Source organism: Plectropomus leopardus, chromosome 19, assembly GCF_008729295.1.
Source record: "Plectropomus leopardus isolate mb chromosome 19, YSFRI_Pleo_2.0, whole genome shotgun sequence".
NCBI lineage: Eukaryota > Metazoa > Chordata > Actinopteri > Perciformes > Serranidae > Plectropomus > Plectropomus leopardus.
The window spans coordinates 3,996,670-4,016,749 of NC_056481.1; the positions used below are offsets into that span (position 1 = coordinate 3,996,670).

Here is a 20,080-nt window from a genome sequence, read left to right on the forward strand (position 1 = left end):
TGAACTGTACTCAGGTTCACAAACTGTACTCAAGAGCATCTTTCAAGTCGTCCCTGGCTTGCTTTGCATTGCTGTCAGGTCTTTTTTTCTTCTTTTTAAACAGTCTTAAATTCCACTTGCTGTAAGTTGTAGGAACCCTGGAAGTGTTTCAACAGCTTTTCTATGTTTTTTGTGTCCTACAGAAGCGAGACAGTCCTGACACAGCTTCATCTTTCACACTGGTTTCCAGCGAGCTGCAGCGGAAAGACAAATTCATGAGAGTGTTGTTCTCCTGCAACGTTCGCAAGGTAGGAAGGAGACTTTAAGAGCATTTATTCTCCCCCTAACAACATGCACACACAGTCACAACATGCTGCTGTCTGCACAAACAAATCCACCCAACTGCTTGTAGTGTGTGCCATCGCCCTGCAGGGTGTTTAAACGAATGTGTGTGTGTTAGTGTGTGTGCTCTTATCCTGTGGGGTGACTAATGAGGAGCTTTGTGTTTCCCAGATCAACCGTTTCCACAAGGCGGAGGACCGGGCTGTGCTCATCACTGACCGCCACCTGTACAAGATGGACCCCTTGAAGCAGTACAAACCCATGAAGAGCATCCCCCTCTACAACGTATGGCACACTCCTTTCCTCTAACAGCCTGCTTTATTACAAACACACGGTGACAAACACAGCGCGGCTCAACACACACAGGTGTAACAGCATTCTAGTGCAGATTTCCAAAGAGGTTTCATATATTGGCCTAATGGAAGAAGAGATGCAAATCCACAAAACGCCGTTTCACACGCAGCAGATCAGAATGAGAGCGCTTTCTGCAGAATTGCTTTTGATTGGAAGTAAATTACATCTAAAACACTTTAAAATGAAACGCTACGAATCATATTACCTCAACATAAAGCTGCCAAAAGCACTAGAAAAAACCAAGGGAGTCCTTTGTTTTGATCCATCTAAACTGCAGCCAGGTGTGAATTTCATGTCAAAAAATTCATACATGAATGAGGAGAAGAATGTATTGTGTTTTTTTTTTTTGCTTCTTTTAACAGAGACACTAAATAAAAAAGACCTTCTCCTCATACTGATACTAAAGTATATCATCTGTTTTGGATGCTCATTGTATCCAAGTGTAATATTTTAATCCTAAAGCACAGAGAATGTGTAGATAAGCAGCAGTAATTCAAACTTTATTCCATTTAACTCTTTGGTATAGACTGCACCACTTCTCACCAAGTTTAATTAGAATGGCTACCTCGTTATACTGAGACCATACTGTAAATCAGAAAGAGAGCGCTCTCCAACCCTTCTTCATTAGAGTAAAATGTATGAAGTGCCTGCTTTAATTATTATAGACCCACTGCAATAATTGGATTATGTTAAACATGCTTCTCATACTGTACATTACTTTAAATTCCTACAAATGTACAGAGTACTGCATCCTGCTGTTAAAACAGACAAACTCTGACATGTAAAAAAATGTAAAAACACATTTTAGGTTTTAGGAAAGCTTGTTCAAAAGTGGATTATCATATCAGTTTAATGATCACTTTTATCCTGCAACATTTTTTAATTTGTTTGTACTTTGTAAAGTGTCTTTGAGTACCTTAAAAAGCACTAACAAATTAAAAAATGTTGCAGGATAAAAGTGATCATTAAACTATTTTTTAATTTATGTTTTTTTAATTATTATTGTTAAGAGAAAGTCCCATAAACAGCGTTTTAAGACAAGTGCTGAAATACTTAAATTTACTGATTAATTGATCAGCTGAAACATTGAATATTAGTCATTTTTCGAGCAAACCTAGCAAGAGTTTGATGCTTCTGAAATGTGAAGATTTGCTTCTTTTTGTCTTTCATGTCATCTATAATAGGACTTTTTTAACCTGGACTGTCAGAAGAAACAACTTGACATTTTCTAGCATTTTATAGATGAAATAATTATTCGATTCATCATTAATGAAAAGAATCATTAGCTGCAGCCATGAGACCTTTTTAAAATTAGAAATAACATTTCTGTACAACAGTAGTTTTATGATATTCTTGCACTTGTAGAGGTTTACATTTCTGCTGGATGTGACAGCAGCTGTGGCAGGGGTGACATTATTATCTCTGGTTTCCACATCTCACCAGCCTGTTAGTCTGTGGCAACATGTCAATATGCAAAAATCTCATTCAGCTCTACAATTGGCTGCTTTTGATTCACATTCACACAGTGATAGGCCCATTAAGGTGGCTACATACACACAGCACATGAGGCTGTTTCCATGGCAAATATGTCCTGTGTGTGTTTGTGTGTTGGTGTGTGTGTTGACTTCATGCTACTTGTTTTTTTTGTTTGTTTTTTTTTTTTTTTTTTTTTCAGAACCACTGACTAAATCATTTGCATTTAAGGTGGAAGTTCTTTCCACATGTTTTCTTCAATGAATATCTAAAAAGATTAAGAGTTTTTAACCTTTTTTGAGACTTGGTCAGAAAAAGACGGTTTGGCAAAATGTGCTTCTTTGCTTTGTTGCTGACTGTTAGAAAATCAGTGCCATTCTCCCACAGGTAAATTTTTCGCACAGAATGGCTTCAAAAATGACATGCAAAGTTGTGAATAGATACAAATATTCCCTCATGTGAGTTGAAAAGTTTGGATTTACAGTTTAATATAGCCAAATGTCCTGTGCAAAAAATGAAAAACCAAAAAAAAGAGAAGAGAGAAAATAGCATCTTTAGAAAGTAGCCGGGGATATGTGCACCACGGCTACATGCAGACTTGAGGGGAAGTGCGCGCCAAAACCTTGTGCAGATCTACATAATAGTAGACTTTCCCAAAATATGCAAATAAACAGGCTTAAAAAACCTGCTTTGTTTTAGCATCATGTGACCTATAAAAGCAAAACAGAAGTGTTTTTTTAATCGCCTGAAATACCACCTCATGCAAGTGTAAAAACTTTTTTGTGATAAATGGGATTTTTTAAAAAAAAAATTGTCGCATTTCCATTAGGCATATTTTATATATTTGCAATTTCAATTTGCACAATTTGAGGCTTAATGGAAACCGACCTCCACATGCAGAAGAAGAAGCAAGTCAACATTATTTTTGAAGACTTTTTATATAAAACTGGCACGGGCAGTGGGTGAATGAGAAAAAAGGCTTTGTCAGTCTCGACCTGTGGCAATTCTCAGTGCCCAAATGCAATTTCAGATTGATTGGGCGACCCATCGAAGGGAAAAATGAACAAACAGACAGAAGGACAGAGTTTTCTTCATTTTATAGTAGGATGTGCAAACAAACTGTTGGTGATATTATCCCACTATCTCCACTGTTCTGCTCTGCTGTGACACTTTTATTGCTCACGCAGTTTATTTGCACCACTGACCTTGGAGGTGAGGCAGAAATGAGACAGGAAGTGGAGGTGTAATGCATTAATCTCCGAGGCGGATACGCCCCCATCGTCTGCTGGGGAAATGAGTGAGAGATGAGGCCGGCGCGTGGTGACAAACTGTGACGAGACACCCCGGTGTTCAATCTGACAAAGTGACAAGAGGGAATTAGAAGAGAGCCTGGAGATGGACACCCAGAGACGTTATCGCTGCATCTGGAAGAGAAATGTAGAGATGGATTTGAGACAGATGGTGGCAGAGAGAGAGAGCAGCATGAGTTAAGGAGATTTTTAGTTATTGTTCATTCAGAGAGAGTGACTCACACACACACACACTGAGCTGATAGATGAAGCTCAGTCCCACACACACGGCATATGGGGAGCTGTCAGTGCTGTAGAGGACACACGGGGCACATGGTATGGTTTGCAGTGTTCACACACTGGAAGTGACACACCAGCACACACACACACATTACAGCCAAAGATGTACTTGAGGGTCGAGATGTGTGTGGGGTTTTTTTATGCTCAAGGTCTTTTTAGCAATATTTAAAGTCATGCAAATACAATAAATCGCGGATATAATTGGAAAATATTCTTCCTGCTCCGACAGAGCCCCATCCTGCCCTCCACTGCACCATTCTGCAGTCAAAGCGAAATAACAGCTCAAAAGTGCATATAAACAAATTTAATGTGAAAAAAATTATAGGTAAGACGCAAAATAAACAACATGGTTCTTTGGCTTCTGGCATCATATTCGTTGTTTCCAAATCCTTCAGCTCGAGATGCGACCACTAAGTCCCGTCTTTATGCCTCCTTTACATTTTTACACAGAGCCAAGTGACAGCAGCATCATTCTGCTCCAGCATGTGGTTTTAAATCGATTAGGGCATCGCGAGACTGGAAGATCATGACATTTAACACAAAAGCGTCACCCTCTCCTGACATGTATTATACAGCACTCTCTGAGAAATAACAATGGCACGAGCAATCATTTACCATCCTTGTTCTCTGCTCGGAGGGTAAAGAGATCCCAAATCTCATTGTTTTCCCGTTTTGCTGACATTTATAGCCGCTGTTCTTCGTCTTGAATTCAGCGCAGTGGGTCGCATGCAAAACATGTCATCAAAACATCACACCTGTCCCACCCGTTCAGGGCTCTTACTAGACTCTTGTCCCAGCTCAGAGGCGAGACCACTCTGTCCCTCCTTTCCACAGTCATATGTTATATACACAACGGCGAGGCGGCAAAACGACGTGATATTCCCAATTTGAGCAGGCAGTGTAAATGACACAGTGATGACATCAATAAGGTTTCAGTCCACATCACAATTTTTTAGAACAATGTAAACAGTTTAAAATCCTGCAGGCGTGCGTATTTATGACAGCGTGGCGTACCACTGTGGACCCGTAGAGGCGCCGGCTGGCAAAAGCATAATTCTTGCATAATGACGCTTTAACAGCGTGTAGTTGCCAGACCCAAGGAGTCCCTCATCCTATTAGTCACCATCCCATCACTGACTGTAACAGCTGCCCTGCTGTATCCATAACACCAGACCTTTTTAAATGTCAGGCCGAGTGAGTGAATGGGTCAAGGTGAAAAAAGGCGGGTGAGGACAAGTGTAGAAGGAAAACAGGGGTGAGGAGGAGGAGGAGATAGAGATGTACTGTAGGCTGAGAGCCACGGCAGCGTGACGCGGAGCCATCGATTGAGAGGAGGTCAAACAGAGGGGAAAGCAGTTAGCTCCTTGTTGATTAGCACTGATAGGCTCAAACCTCAGCATCCCCCCCGGCTGCCCTACACTGTGTATTTACTGCTGCTCCTGCAGGGCCACATGAGGCCTGATGGCTCGGACTCCCGCACAGCAAAAGTGACAACATAATGCTGAATTTCATCGTAACCCTTTGAAGTCTGACAGCAAATTGGCTTGATTTCTTTGAAAAGCTTGAGAAGAAGGCAGAACAACTTCACAGGAAATGGCCAAAATATTTGCAAGAAATTTGCAAGAGAAAAGTTAAGAAAATTAACTGATAATAAGTGACAAAGAAAAAAATAAATAAATAAATACAAAATAGAAAATGACCTAAAAAGATACTGTATATATATATATATATATATATATATATATATATATATATACACATACATAACATATTTATTTATTTAGCAATTTTTAGGAATAATGTATAAATAACTTTTCAACCTTCAAATTTTTTTTTTTGCAATTTGGGGTACATTTCTTGCCAAGTTGTTCATTGCATTTTTCCCATATTTTCCAACGAATTCAAACTGAATTTTCTCTGGTTTCAGAGGTTTAAGTGCTTTTAAAAATAGTTTAAACCCAGCACATGAAGACTGATGTTGATCCAGGTGTTAAAAGGGTTAAACGAAAGAATTACTGATTAAGAAATGGTGAAATTCTGCATCAGTGACTCATCTCGCTGCTTTCCACCATCTTTCATTTTCTATTCCTGCCAGCCCTCCTCCTCCTCCTCCTCCTCCACCTCCTCCTCCTCCTCCTCCTCCACCAACCCCCACCTCACCCCTCTCCCTATCTGCTGCTGTCTTTTCCCCTCTCTCCTCTGCTCTCTCTCCGCTTCTGCTTCTCTCTTCCCGTTGTTGTCATGCCAACTTCCCAGGAGACAGCGTTGTCATGGATACCAAGCGGCAGGGCAGATCAGCTGATGTCTGGTGTCGTTCAGGCATGTGCACAAACCGCTCTCCTGTATGTGAGCTCTTTTCCTCCTCTTTTCTTCCCTGCGAGGATTTTTTGTGATCCCTGAGGCTCTTGTTCTCCTGACGCTTTTTTTTTTCTTCACTCTTCTTAACCCTTTGAAACCTGGATCCACATTAGTTTTCTTGTGCTGCTCTCAGATACCTTTCACATGCATTTAAACATTTTAAACATGAACAAATTGGTTTTATGTCTTTCAAAAGCATGGGGATAAAGGCAGTCAGCATTTAGGCATGAGATGTCCCACAAACCGCAAAAGAAATTAGTAAAAAGTAACAAGAGGATGACCTGAAAAGTGGCTTAAAAAGAGAGTCATTAAAAAAAAAAGAAAAAAATGTGAGTCTTAATAATATATTTAAATTAGGTCATTAAAAAATTATAGTAATAATTATTATTTATTTTATTTATCAGGTAATTTTTCTTGTTTTTTTTTTCTTGTTTCTTTTTTTTGGCTAATTTCAGGTACTGGTTTTTGGTAAGTAACATGTCCTTTACATTTAGCATTTTAGGTGAAAATAGGCAGTAACATTATCTTGGTTTATATTCAATCAGCTCTGCCTGGGTTGATTAAGTTTGAGTTTCAGAGAGAGAGAAAGGGAGGCGTACAGGTCTCTTGATCTGCCTCTATACTGGGTGGAGGCATGGGTGACGAGCAATGTGAAAAAGCCAAAATACAGCCAGTAGTTTGAGTAACAGAGTGTTACTGCAGAAAGAGGAGGGATATATTGACCCAAAGTTTACCACAGTTTGTACACTATAATGCTCACATTGTCTTGATACAAAGCTGGTTGAAAATTGGCAGAATATCCCTTTAATACATTAATTCATCTCATAAACATCACTGCTGGCTCAGTAGCCTCACAACATGGCTGCACCACTTTGCTCATTATATCATCATTTAATTGCACCCGGTACTTTTTTTCCCCCTTCTATCTCTCCGGGACTTTTGGGATGTGTTATATAACCAATAAGTTGCTCCCTTAAGAATACACCGGAGGAACCTGCTGTTCAAATTCTGTCCTCATGACAACAGCCGAGCAGTGTGGATCAGACCAGAGAGCACTCAGCCAGAATTGTTGTGGACCTGCACATTGACAACAACAGAGTTCACTTACCAAAATACACCCGCTGGTGTTACTGTTTGGTGGCATTTCTAAATGCAAACGAGACATTAGGAAACACTTTGGTGGAGTCCTCTCGGGTCAGATATGTTAATGGGTAATGTTCTCCTCGAGCTTATTAGTGTAATTTGAGATGAAAAAGAGAGAAAAAGGTGTTTTATTTATGCAGCTGGATATCACAAATCACAAATTTACCTCAAGGGCTTCATAATCTGTACAGCATGTAACACCGTCTGTGCTTAGACCCTCACTTCAGAGAAGAGAATACCTTAAATGGGAAAAAATTTAAGAAACCTCAGAAAGAACCACTAGGATGCATACCATTCCCGCAACTGACAGAAGTGCAATGAATGTCATGTGTACAGAATAACCAACATGATAAAATTAAGGACTGTTCATAAATTTTGGCAAGATTGTGTATTTTTGTTTAATCTTGGAATTTCCTGCTCAGCTCCTACAATAAGTCTAAAACACTGTGGAAACTAAAATGTTACATTCAGACTGTTAAGTGCAAAAAAATGCACCATTGAAACCCATTCAAACTGACATTTTTGATCCCATCAAAGCATGAAAACATACAAAGTTGAAAATAATATTAACATATAATCATTTTTAAGAGCTTGATTTTGAAAACCACATTTTTTGCACAGAGTGATACGAGTGTGTGTAATACTAAAACGGGCCCTAAGGGTTAAACAAATTATAGATCGTAAACATATGAAGAACATGTATCAGGGATGAGGTCAAGAAACTTGCAGGTGTTGCCAAATAGATATGACCTGAGCCACATGATGATGTGAGCCTTGCAGATGATAGACACGAGTCGATGACATGTCTGTTTGCATCTTTTGTATTTGCACCACAATTAAGGCTACAGCCAACGTCTTAAATATGTACTCGAGTAGTCGATTAATCATTTAGAAAACTATAAAAATGCTCATCACAATTTCCCAAATATCCAGATTGAAAGGTTTTCAAAGTATTTGTTTTGTCCAATATTTGTTTTACTATCACATAAGACAACGAAAAGCTGAAAATCTTCACAATTTAGAAACTGGAATGAGGTAATATTAGACACTTTTGCCTGAAACATGAAGTTATCACCAGAATAGTGTCGATTCATCCGGCATTCAATGCACAATCCACACAGCATGCCTAAAAACTGATATCATTTAGTCTGACACAAATGGAGACCAAGATTTTTTATTAGAATAATCTCATCCAGCGTTACAGAGCTTTTCAGTCATCAAACACAAATTAACACAAATAAGTTGGACAGTTTTAATGAAATGTATCGTCATCCTCGAGTTTCCTCTGATTGGCGTGGGTCGGGTTTGAGCAGATGGCCGGGCAGATAAATGCCTCCAAAACACTTCATACTCGGATAAAACTGATTTGGCGAATCAAGACCAAAAAAAAATTAGACAAGGAAGCGAATCAGAATGTATCATTACCCGACTCATTAGAACACTGACTGCCGTTCCAATCAATTAAGCCTTTAATATAAATGTAAATGTAATCGGCTCCATGTAATTAACTGCGGGTGGATTGCTCGACAGAGAGGCATGGCTGTAGGCTTTAATTCATGGTGATTACGTGAAGTGTTTGTTTCTGAAGTCCTGGGCGTCACGTTGGAGCTAAATAAGCTAGCTGGTTGTTTAGCCGCCGGAAGCGACCTGTCTCAGCCTGCCCGCCTCTGATGGGGAAATCAGTCCCAGCGTTGCAGTCTGGTGAGTGGATATTAATGCACCTGAGTGGCTCGCCTGTGGCTGTTTCCCCAACATGCGGCGCCTTAATTCAGCTCTAAAAGACAAATTAAGAAAGAAATAAACTGCTAGAAACCTAAAGGGTGAGAAGAACAAAGGAGGAAAGCAAAAAAGCAGGAGAGATCAAAGTATAAAAGGGATAAAAGATAAAGGAACGGGGAGTTAATGAGCTCTTTTTCCTCCTGAGATGTGTTTGCCTGTGAGGATATTGGTTTCTTCCTGTTGTGTCTCCTTTAAAGACCTGTAAAGCTAAACAAACCAACCACAAAAAACTGGGATTCCCCTTTTAGCCTCTTCTCTCGGGTGTTATGTCGTTTGGGAGCTCTGAGTGGAAAAATTCGATCGGACCTCAGGGATGCTGATCAATAAATCTTTACTGCAAGTGCAGATTTAAGCCTTGAAAGGAGAACAAACCCAGACACCAGTGTTTGCTTCAGCTCCGTTTTTACGAGAGTTTCAATGTGGAAAGCTTTTAACACAAAACGGTGTACTAAAACTTAATGTAGCATGCAAAATAAAAACAATTAAAGTAAGTAATTCATGATGCATCAGGTTAATCACAACATTGTACATTTACCATTGGAATTTAACGTTGTGGGGGCGTTTGAATGAGGGCTTTTTTTCTGAACAGCAGACCACTGCTGTGAATAACAGACCGTTGCTATGGACACAGTTCTGTTTATAGATGCTCAGCAGAAGCAGTAATATGATATTTCATTCAATTAAACCATTTTTTTAACCAGTAATATAGTTTTTTAAATCCAAATTTTGTGTTAAATCTTTGATTTCTAAGAGATTATTACTTTAAACCAAATTTTGGCCATTCAGTTTATTCACGCCTGTGCTTTTTCTACAACATATCAAAATGTCTTCTGTGAAAAAGGCTTAATAGCTAATTTGAGATTTTATAATTTCTTACTTGTTTTCTTAATAGATTTTTTTTTTCTTTAAAGATTTTTTTTGGCTTATTTTGACTGTATTTGTCAGGACAGAGCAAGCAGAGAGAGGGGATGACATTCTGCAAAGGGCCATGGGCTGCAAGCAAAGCTGTGGTTGCTGCAGAAGGACACTTCCTTTGTACATGGGACATCCGCACTACCCACTGACCTACCGGGGACCCCTCTAACTTCACATTTTAAAATTTCTTCCTGATAAAACCTTCAAACCACTCAGTTGAAGAGTGCGTGGCTGTGGCATGAGCACCAATACTTCATCTATAAAGCATCCAACAATAGGCAACTTTGTGAGAAAAAAAGTGACATAACACACAAACTAACAACACAACAAAACAACATGGCAGTCCCTTTTTATTATCAAGGTTTTTCTTCGCAGACTAAAGCAAGAAATCAGCTGAATGCTCCAGTTTCTTTGGATCTTCTGTCTTTACTTTTTGAAATGAAATGTGATGCACTGTGGTCGGGTGCAGAAGCCCCTGTGAATTCATGTCCATTGGGGTTCACAAACTTAAACTCCCTGATATGCATGATCATCTGTGTGTGTCTGTGTGCTGCGTTTGTGTTTATCTACAGTACAGATGGTTTTGTGATTTGTTTCTCAACACACATTTGTGCCTTTTCACATGTTTGTGTTTCTCCACAGACATTATGTACATGTTTGCCTGTGTTTAATTGTGTGTCCCCTATCTTTCTCTCTCTCACACTGTCCCAGGTGACGGGGGTGAGCGTGTCCCCGGGGAAGGACCAGCTGGTTGTGTTCCACACTAAGGACAGCAGGGATCTCGTGGTGTGCCTGCAGGGCATGGTGCCTGCCAATGAGAGCCGCATAGGGGAGCTGGTTGGCACCCTACTCAGCCATTTCAAGAGGTAAGCGATGGGAGAAACAGGTGGTGGTCGACGCTGAATTTCTCATTTATCTACAGGTTTCTAGATATTTTCAACTGTTGAAATTGTTTTTTGCGCACAATGTTGGTCAAATGTTTCTCTTCCATGTAAGAGATTATCTCTTAAATGCAGAAGAACAAAACTTAGGTTGTGTTGGTTTCAAAATCCTCCTTTGGACAGTGGCGCTATCCATGGTGCTGAAACAGTAACTTCATTAGCTTAGCCATTTTTGGTATATATAAATAATTGCATTCATTTCTGTGGAAAGGTATGAATTTTGTCCTTTGTGCCAAGAACTATAATATCTTTAACATATGTCATGCATAGGCAATAATATCCCCTACATTTATCATACGAAAGTAATAATCTGTTACTTATGTTATCCTAGGCGATAATATCTCCTACATGTCATATGTAGGTGATTATGTCTCCTACATAAGTCATACATAGGTGATGATATCTCCTACCAATGTTATGCATAGGTGTAAATATCTCTCACCTGTATCATCATAGGCAATAATATCTTCTACGTATGTCATACGTAGCCAATTATATCACCTTCATATGTTGGTGATATCCCCTGTATATGTCATACATCGCGAAAGTTTTTCCCCACGTAATTACACATAGGTGATCGTACGTCCTACATAAACAATAATATCTTCTACATATATCATACGTAGGTTGTATCTCTTACATATGTTATACATAGCTGATAATATTTCCTAGGTTTTACATATGTAAGCGATATCCTCTACATGTTATACAAAGTCGATATCTCCTACATATGTCATACGTGGATGACAAGATCATATCATCAGATCATATGTTATATGGAGGTGATAACGTCATATGTTGGTGATATCTCCTACGTATGTCATACATCGGCAATAGTATTTCCTACATATTTACACATAGGTGATAGTATCTCCTACATAAACAATAATATCTTCTACATATATCATACGTAGGTTATAATATCTCCTACAATTGTTATGCATAACTTATAATATTTCCAAGGTTTTACAAACGTTAGCGATATCTCCTACATGTTATAAGAAAACGATATCTCCTACATATGTCACACGTAGGAGATAATATCTCAGGTGATAATATCTCCAACATATGCCATGCGTAGATGATAACATCTCCTTCATGTGTTATACGTAGCCAATAATATTCTACATATGTCATACATAGGTGATAGTATCTCTTATCTGTGTTATATGTGGACGATAATATTTCCTAATATTTTAGGTATGAGATATTAGTTTAAAAAAAAACAACAAATATAAAACATTTTATTTAAAAATATAAAAAATGAACTTTGCCACTCAGGGATTTTGTATAAAAAAATTAAAAACACGGACTGCAGTCTGCTGATTGAAATGACACCGTGTTTGACTTCAGGGTGAAGGTAAAGGCCACCTTTTTTTTTTTTTTTTTTTTCTATTTTCTGCGCGAGAAAAAATCTTTCTATTGACAATAAGCATATCGTCCCCACTTGAACCCAGTGCACTTTATATAGTTTAAGATACAGCCTAAAATAACAATTGCATTTTTGTAAAGCCAAAATAACCTCCTCAGCTGAATTTCTATGTCAAATCCAATAGTATTGGCCCAGATGTTTGGCAGATGTGACCTGTGGCGGCAGGATTATGGGGCACATAGGGTGCGCAGCCACAGCTGCCCTCACTTGAACCCTGAAATTCATTTAATCTGAGCTCTCTGCAGGATAGGATACTGTGAAGGCCGGCATTCATTTTGTTTCCAACTGGAGAAAAACACACATATAGATAAGACGCTTGAATTGAATCCCGCAATCGCTTTTTTTTTACCTTCTGATTCACTGAGCTTCACTTCAGGACTACGCCTTTTCATATTGCTCTCCAAAACTACAATACATGTTTAGCTTAGAAATCCACTGTTTGTATTTACCTTTATCACTTTAAGACATTGAAGAATAAGCAAAGGTAAAATCTGTTGAATTTATTCACGTGCACATTTCTAATACAGATACTCCAGCGTTTTGTTGTTTCGGTCAGTACAAGGTAAAACTCATGAATAGGCTATTAAAATGTAGATTTGAAGTAGTTCCTCAATATCTCTTTCTGGAGCTGAATTTATTTCACTTTAGCTCAGTTCACACAAGGTAAATCCTTCTGCAATAAATCTTTCTCACTCAAGCCCACCCTCTTTCTTTGACACCAGACTTGTTGTCCTCACTTCACCCATTTTTTGGGAGATTTTTTTTAAGGTTTAAAATGATCCTCTAGTTCAAGTAAAAGGTTATTCTGTTATATAATAAAATAAGATGCTGTCACATGCTGTTAATTGTGTTGCATCACAGTACTTAGCCAAACGTTAACTGTTTCTCTATCAGTACAAGCAGCTTAACTGGTTTAGATAAACATCAGCAGGAAACTCTTGACTGCTTAAATTTTTCTACTTATAACTTTACAAAAAAAGACCTGAAATAGTAGCTCCAGCGAAAACGGTGTGTGAACAAAATGATTTCATTCACTTGACTTTGATCCTGTGTTTTAATCCCAGGAGAGGATGACTAAGCTAACAGTCGTGTATACACACACACACACGTACAGAAGTGAGGATAAAAGGAAAGAAAATGCTCTTGATATGTCATAAAATCCCCAAATATTAAACATTAGGAGGCATTTACAAGCTTTGGGCCTGGCTGTTGTGTGGTAGATAAGTCCTGCATTAGTCTTTCAGTAAAATGACCTGTGGATATGAGAAAGTTTCTTTTTCTCTTCACCACAGAGAGGAAAGTTCTTGTACTAGTCAAACATTTTGTGCAACTTAAACCCAGTGCACCCCAAAATCCAGCTGTACAGCTACAGAAAATTAGATGTCCTTGTTATTAGGATTTCTCCTCATTCCTGTTTCATTTACTTGTTGCACCAATATTCACGTGCTGCATGTCAGTATCGACCCAAAATCACCTTTTCATTCACCAATGGCAGTAGCTGAAGTTTTTGTCACATTAATTTTGCGCGAGTTAAAAAGCAGAGCTCGAGACTATTGGTGTCCTGACGTCCCGGGCACAGAGATCTTCCTGAGGACGCAGTCGAGACAAAAGGACGTAGAAGACTCTCTATTGGCACGTGGGGACACACCCCGTTGTTTCTCTGATAATGTTACATCATGAATTACAAATTCCTGTTAAATAAAAAGGAGAAGAGTTAGTTAACATTGGCTGCTAACAGCTGGTCACTGGAATGAACAGCTGGCGGAGGTCACATGGAATTATATTACAATGCGATCAAGTTCATGTGTTCAAATGTTGTCTTTAATAAATACAGCTGTTTAAATATAAATATGCAATATAAAATAGTGAAGGGGTAGGGATATATAGTAAAAATTAAAATCTATAAAAGGAATACAATGATTTGTAAAAGAATATATGTGCTAAATACAGGTGAAGATAAAGAATGTGATAAGTTTTGTGGGTATTTTGTCATAAAAAGATAATTTCACAAATTAAAATATTGAAATGATAGCAGCTCTGGATGAAGACATTTTGTGGCAATCAATGTAATAATTAAAACAGCAAATGTCAGAAGAAATTTCAAATGTTAGAGTTAATCAGGGGATCACTAAAGTCATTGGGATCCATCCTCTGGGGAACATGAACATAATAGCATCGTCATCCTTCCAATAGTTGTTGAGAGATATTTCCGTTTCTACCAACCTTTGCCAAAATATCAGTTTCTTTTCTACAAGAACTCAGAACCTAAATCCACACTTAACATCCCTTCAAGAAGAAAATATCAACACCAAAACTCTGCAAGTGTTAATGCAAATTAAACTAGAAAACTCGCTAATTGAGTTGTGAAATATTTCTGGCAAAACTCACGACGAAATCAGATCAATGCGAAAAAAACAAGAAGTGATTTGCTGTCAGATATTTAGGTTACGCTACACTTCTGCTGCTGTGATTGCTGTTTTAATGAAGCATGTTTTCAGATCGCTGACATCTCTCATTTCACTGATTATTGAATTGACTCCTCCACAATAGTCTGGCACATGTATTGATTCGCGTGTTTATGCCCGTCTGTCTTTGTGTGCGTGATGATGAGAGAGAGACAGACAGGGTTTGTGCATGCAGACAGATGTGCCTGAATCTGCTTATCTTGCTGTTCGTGTGTGTGTGTGTGTGTGTGTGTGTGTGTGTGTGTGTGTGTGTGTGTGCAGCTATGCGAGGAGTGCATTCGCTCCATCCTCGCCGCTCCGTGATGGTATCTCGTTCCATTGTGGAGCCCATTTCTCTGCAGGTGTTGGGCTGAGAAAAGCCTCCGCTGGGCCTCCTGTAATGACCCTCCATGTGCTTCGCATGCCGACTCATCCATCACGTTACAACACTGACAGAACAAAGGGCACACCGGCAAATGTGTGTGTGTTTTTCCAGACTGCATGTGTGTGTCTGCATGGGGAGGAATTCCTAAGAGGCGGTCTGCATGTGACTGCGTTTGTGATCTTTTGCATGCAGCGTCCCGCGCTGCAGCTCCCTGTAGATGTGGCTTTAACCTTTATCTCTCCTTGAACATGCTGCACGGTGCACAATGTGCACAATAGCGAGCAGGGAAAGGGCAGCTTACAGCAGCAACAAAGCAACACTTTATCCTCCTCAAAGTGACAGCGAGGCCAAAGCAGAATGACACCGCCGCTGGGAATAAACCCTCGTCTTGTCAGGGCTGTTTCTGGATACTTGAGTTTGTTTTTGACAGTTCCCAAATCTGTTTGGCATTAATCTGTTTTTTCATGTTATTATGAGTTTTGATTTGTGCTGAGGACTGGTTTTGAGATAATGTCACGGCTGCCATATTTTAGGTTTTTTTTTTTGAAAGCGAAAACTTATCAATACCGCAGCAAGTTGCTTCAAACTGCAGTGATTCAGAGATTTCGCATACATAAGAAGATAACCTTCTTATCGGCCATGACGCACCAGTTGTCTAGAGAAATTCAGAAATACTTCATTCTTATTTTGCATAAAAAGGGAGGGAAAGGGGGATTAGTTTCCCAAGCCTTCAGCCTCCCTCCATCCTTCCTTTTTCCCCCTCTCCCTCTTTCATGCCTTTTTTCTGCTTCCTATTTTTGACTATATCCCCTTTGTACTGATCTCGGTCTCATGAACCCCTTGCGGCCCCCCTCCACTTCCTCATCTCTCGCTCTGCCTCTCTCTCTCTCTCTCTCTCTCTCTCAACCCCCCCCCCCTCCCCTCCCCTCCCCTCCCCTCTCCTCTCCTCTTCTTCATTTCTGGAGAGGAGGCAATGAAATATTTAAGGCTGTGCTGCTGTTGAGGCCTATATTTAGATGAGACGGAGCCACCCCCCTTTCTCTCTGTCTCTCTCGTGTGTGTGTGTGTGTGTGTGTGTGTGCGCGCGCGCGCGTGCGTATGCGTGCACGTGCGTGTGCGTATGCGTGCATGTGTGTGTATTGACGTGCGCCCCACACAGCAGCTACTGCAGCACTCCCACCATCCGCTGCCAGCATAGCAGAGCAGACACTCTGCATCTGTCACACACAAACTGCAAAATCAATGAGACATTTCGGGCGATCCAAAAGACCTTACTATATGTTCCACCCTCTCCTATTGATTCCTGTAAATTGTCAAATGGCAACAGAGTTTTGGCCAGTTTGAAATATGTTAGAGACAAGCCCTTTTTTACTCATGTAGCTTACCCAGATGTTAGTACACTGTAAAAAATGTACTTAAAAAATCTAGGAACCAGAGTGCCTTGAAAAAGGTAAATAAATATAACAGTTCTCGTGTTGTGTTCACTTTATGTCTAGGTTTACTTCAAACTTTGTTGTTTTTACTGTATTTTGTGAAGTAAAGTTAAAAATTTTGAGTGGAATTAACTTGTTTTAGTAACAGCAACTATATAAAACCAAGTTAGTCCCATTTAACTGAGCAATTGTGTTTACTGCCTTTATAGTTTTAACAGCCTTTAAACAAACCTTGCAGCTGACTGTGGTTTGTTTGAGATCTGACGCTGCAAAACCGACCAGTTAAATGACTGATGAGACTGAGCCTTTTTGCATCATTAACGCTTGCTGTGCTGTTGTCGTGTGTGTATTTCTGGGAGGTAAGCGAGGGGGGCACAGCCTACTATTAACTACGGAAGCCCAAAGGGAGCAGTGGAAGAAAATTGAAATTTGAATTTGAATTTGAAAATTGAATTTGTAGATTTTGGAAAATGATTAAAAATGATTTTTAATTCTTATAATTTTACATATATATATTTACTTTTTTCTTTCTTTTTTTCTCATTTTTAGGTAAAATTTTGTCTACATTTTACAACATTTTGGGGGGGTCATTGCTTCTTAAGTTGGTCATTGCCTTCTTTTTTGAAAGAAACCAAGTCAATTTTATCAGGTTTCAAAGGGTTAAAGTGCATGGATAAAGTTCTTTTCTTCTAGAAGATATGATATGTGTTAAATGATTAAAACTTTAAGGAGTAGCTGTTTGAGAGCACAAATAGTTGCTAGTTTAACTCGGAGGACAAACAGGAATAATGCATTTCTCTAATACAGCTGCTATGCTAATGAGCAAGACGTTTAACCCCGTACTGTCGTGGACTTATTCTGTGACTCAGAAGACAACCAAAGTCTGCAAGAAAATGTCATACTCAGGTCTAATAGACCTGAGTATGACATTTGCTACAGAAAGGTCTAATAGACAACATTTGCAGTTGGGTCTGTGACTGCATTTTTCTTTTTATTTCCTTTTATTGTTTGCCAGCATTTCTTGCGGTTTATTTCTCAGTCACACACTTCCACTCTGCCTCACACCTTCCCCACTGAGATCTGAACGTAAAAATAGCTTAGCTTTGAATTATTCATACACATCTTCAATTCTCACAGGTAGTACGCTACAGTCTCAAGATTTCGCTCCATCAAATGCAGCAAAACATCATACCGATGCAGGAAAATTCCTGACTTTTGCAAAAAAGAAAAGTGGGATGTTTTGACGTGTCAAAGTGACGTTAGATGTGTTCAGATCACGTTGTGAAAACTGTGTTGTTTACAGCACACGTTCTCTCTTTTGCTGTCTGTTTGTGTCAGTCACGACCTAATGACAAAGTTGCCCCATGACCGACACTTGTAAATCCCTGGATCGCATAATCTCCTCTGTCTTCCCGTCTTTGTAGTTTCTGGCTTGTGTAAGCAGCTGGAATTGGTTTCTTAGAAAAACAGAGGATTGTTTCTGTAGCAACAGCTCGGTTCAGGCTCCACCGACAGACCACTACCGCTGCTGTCAGTGTCCACAGTGATTAATGAAAAACCCTGTGCAGAGGATTGATCGTGTGTGTGTGTGCATGTGCGTGTGCGTGTGTGTGAGACAGGAGTCATTGACAGGAGTTTATTAAGCGTGCCGTCCTCTGTGGGCATTTTGGTGCATCGAGCTGATTGATGTTTTTAGTGCTGAAATAGTTAATTGATTAATCAATGGGCACGAAATGTATCGACAGTCATTTTAATGAAGGTTAGATATCTTTTAATTTTTTTATCATTATTATTTATAGCAATGCAAAACCTTTAAAAATACAAAAATAATACTTTTTTGCTATTTGAGAAATGAACAAGATTCTCTATTAACCTTTTTTTATTTAAAAAAAAAAAGGTCAAAATTCAAAAATACAAATGTTGTACAGACAAAAGCAGCTCTACTAAAATTTTACCAAAATAAAATGCTGTAACTCTGCCACAGATATGACCCTAAATGTGGAAATCTAATCAAAGAACGTGAAGAAAGTGAAGATCAGAGCAGACAAGACAGCTTTTAGCACATGCCAGATAATTGGCTCATTTTATTCATTTCCAAAAATATTTTGAGGTTTAAAAATGCCAAACATTTACTCAGCTTCTCCAGCTTTGCTGCTTTTTTATACTTTGTATCATTTTAAATGAAACATCATTTTGTTTTGGACGGTCGTTCAAACCATTTGGAAACGTCACCTTGGACCATCAGAGGTCCCTGATGTGTTTTGCTTTTTTGACCACTTAAAGGAGTACTTCACTGCCCAAATGATCATCTGCATATTAATCACTCCCCCTGTGTTAAGTTGATATTATAAAGACAACTTTTGATTTTTACTCATGCCTCTCATCCTTTGCCTTAAATGCTAACATCAGCATCCTGACATGTGCTCAATGACAAAGACAACGTTTTCACCTCTACTGTGTTCACTATCTTAGTTGCATGTTTGCGTGTCTACATTTGCAAAGTGCAGCTGAGGCTGGTGGAAATGTTATTAGTTTTGCAAATATTTAGTCATGAACTAAAGTTTTCGCCAATGAAACTTCCTTTTAACCTGAAGATGGCCTTGAATAATAAGTCAGGGGATCACCAAAGTTATTAGAAATTGTCATTAGAGGGGCATGAATGTCAAAAATGTGCCAAAATGTAATGGGAAATCATCTAACAGCTGAGATATTTTGATTATATTATGATTGCTTTCATTGTCAAATCAACTGTTGATTGTTTGACTGGATTTATTGATGATCTGTTTGGTCTATAAAATATCAGAAAATGGTGAAAAATGTCAATCTGTGTTTCCAAAACCCAGTATGATGTCCTCAAATGTCTTGATTTGTTCACAACCCAAAGACATTCAGTTTATTGTCATAAAGGACTAAAGAAACCAGAAAATATTCACATTTAAGAAGAATTTTTTTTTACTTTTTCTTTCTTAAAATATTAATCAATTTGATTGTCAAATTAAATGCTGATTAATTTACCAGTTGTCCACTCATTAATAATTTAAAAGCCAAAAAAAGACTGAAAAAGAAACTAAATAATTCGTTTTTCTTGTGCCAGTCGTAATCTTGCGACCCCCTTACGTTCATTTTATGACAAAGTGGGCAACAGCTGGATGAGGCGGTCATTATAATTGATTGGTAATTGTCGTTTGCTGCAGCCCTTGATGATTTATTTTGGTGCTTACGGCCCACAGTGAGCACGAGGACATCTTCCTCAGTCTTCCTCCTCCACTGTAAACTGTCTTCATCTGTCTCTGTGACAGTTTATAGATCTACCTCCCTCATATCTATCTTCAAGCATGACCTCATCCATTCACACTTTCTCTGTCTTATTCTCCTCTAACCTTCGCCATCGCCCTTTGTCCTTCTGTCTCCCTCCCACTCGCTCTCTTACTTCCTCTCCTTCTCCCGCGCCCCCTCCTCACCCCCCGGCAGTATGAGTCAGCAGTAGTGTGCAGCGCTCAGCCCTTCATTGAT

The 20,080-nt window shown here is 39.1% G+C and overlaps 1 protein-coding gene across 1 annotated transcript in view; it reads left to right on the top strand.

Annotated features, from left to right (window-relative positions):
• myo1d (myosin 1D) overlaps positions 1-20,080 on the top strand; it is a 98,394-nt gene that overhangs the window by 52,034 nt on the left and 26,280 nt on the right. Inside the window, exons 19-21 of the mRNA XM_042508193.1 lie at positions 183-287; positions 493-606; positions 10,644-10,798. Of these exons, the coding sequence (XP_042364127.1) occupies positions 183-287; positions 493-606; positions 10,644-10,798 (374 nt within the window). The remainder of the gene's footprint in view (positions 1-182; positions 288-492; positions 607-10,643; positions 10,799-20,080) is intronic.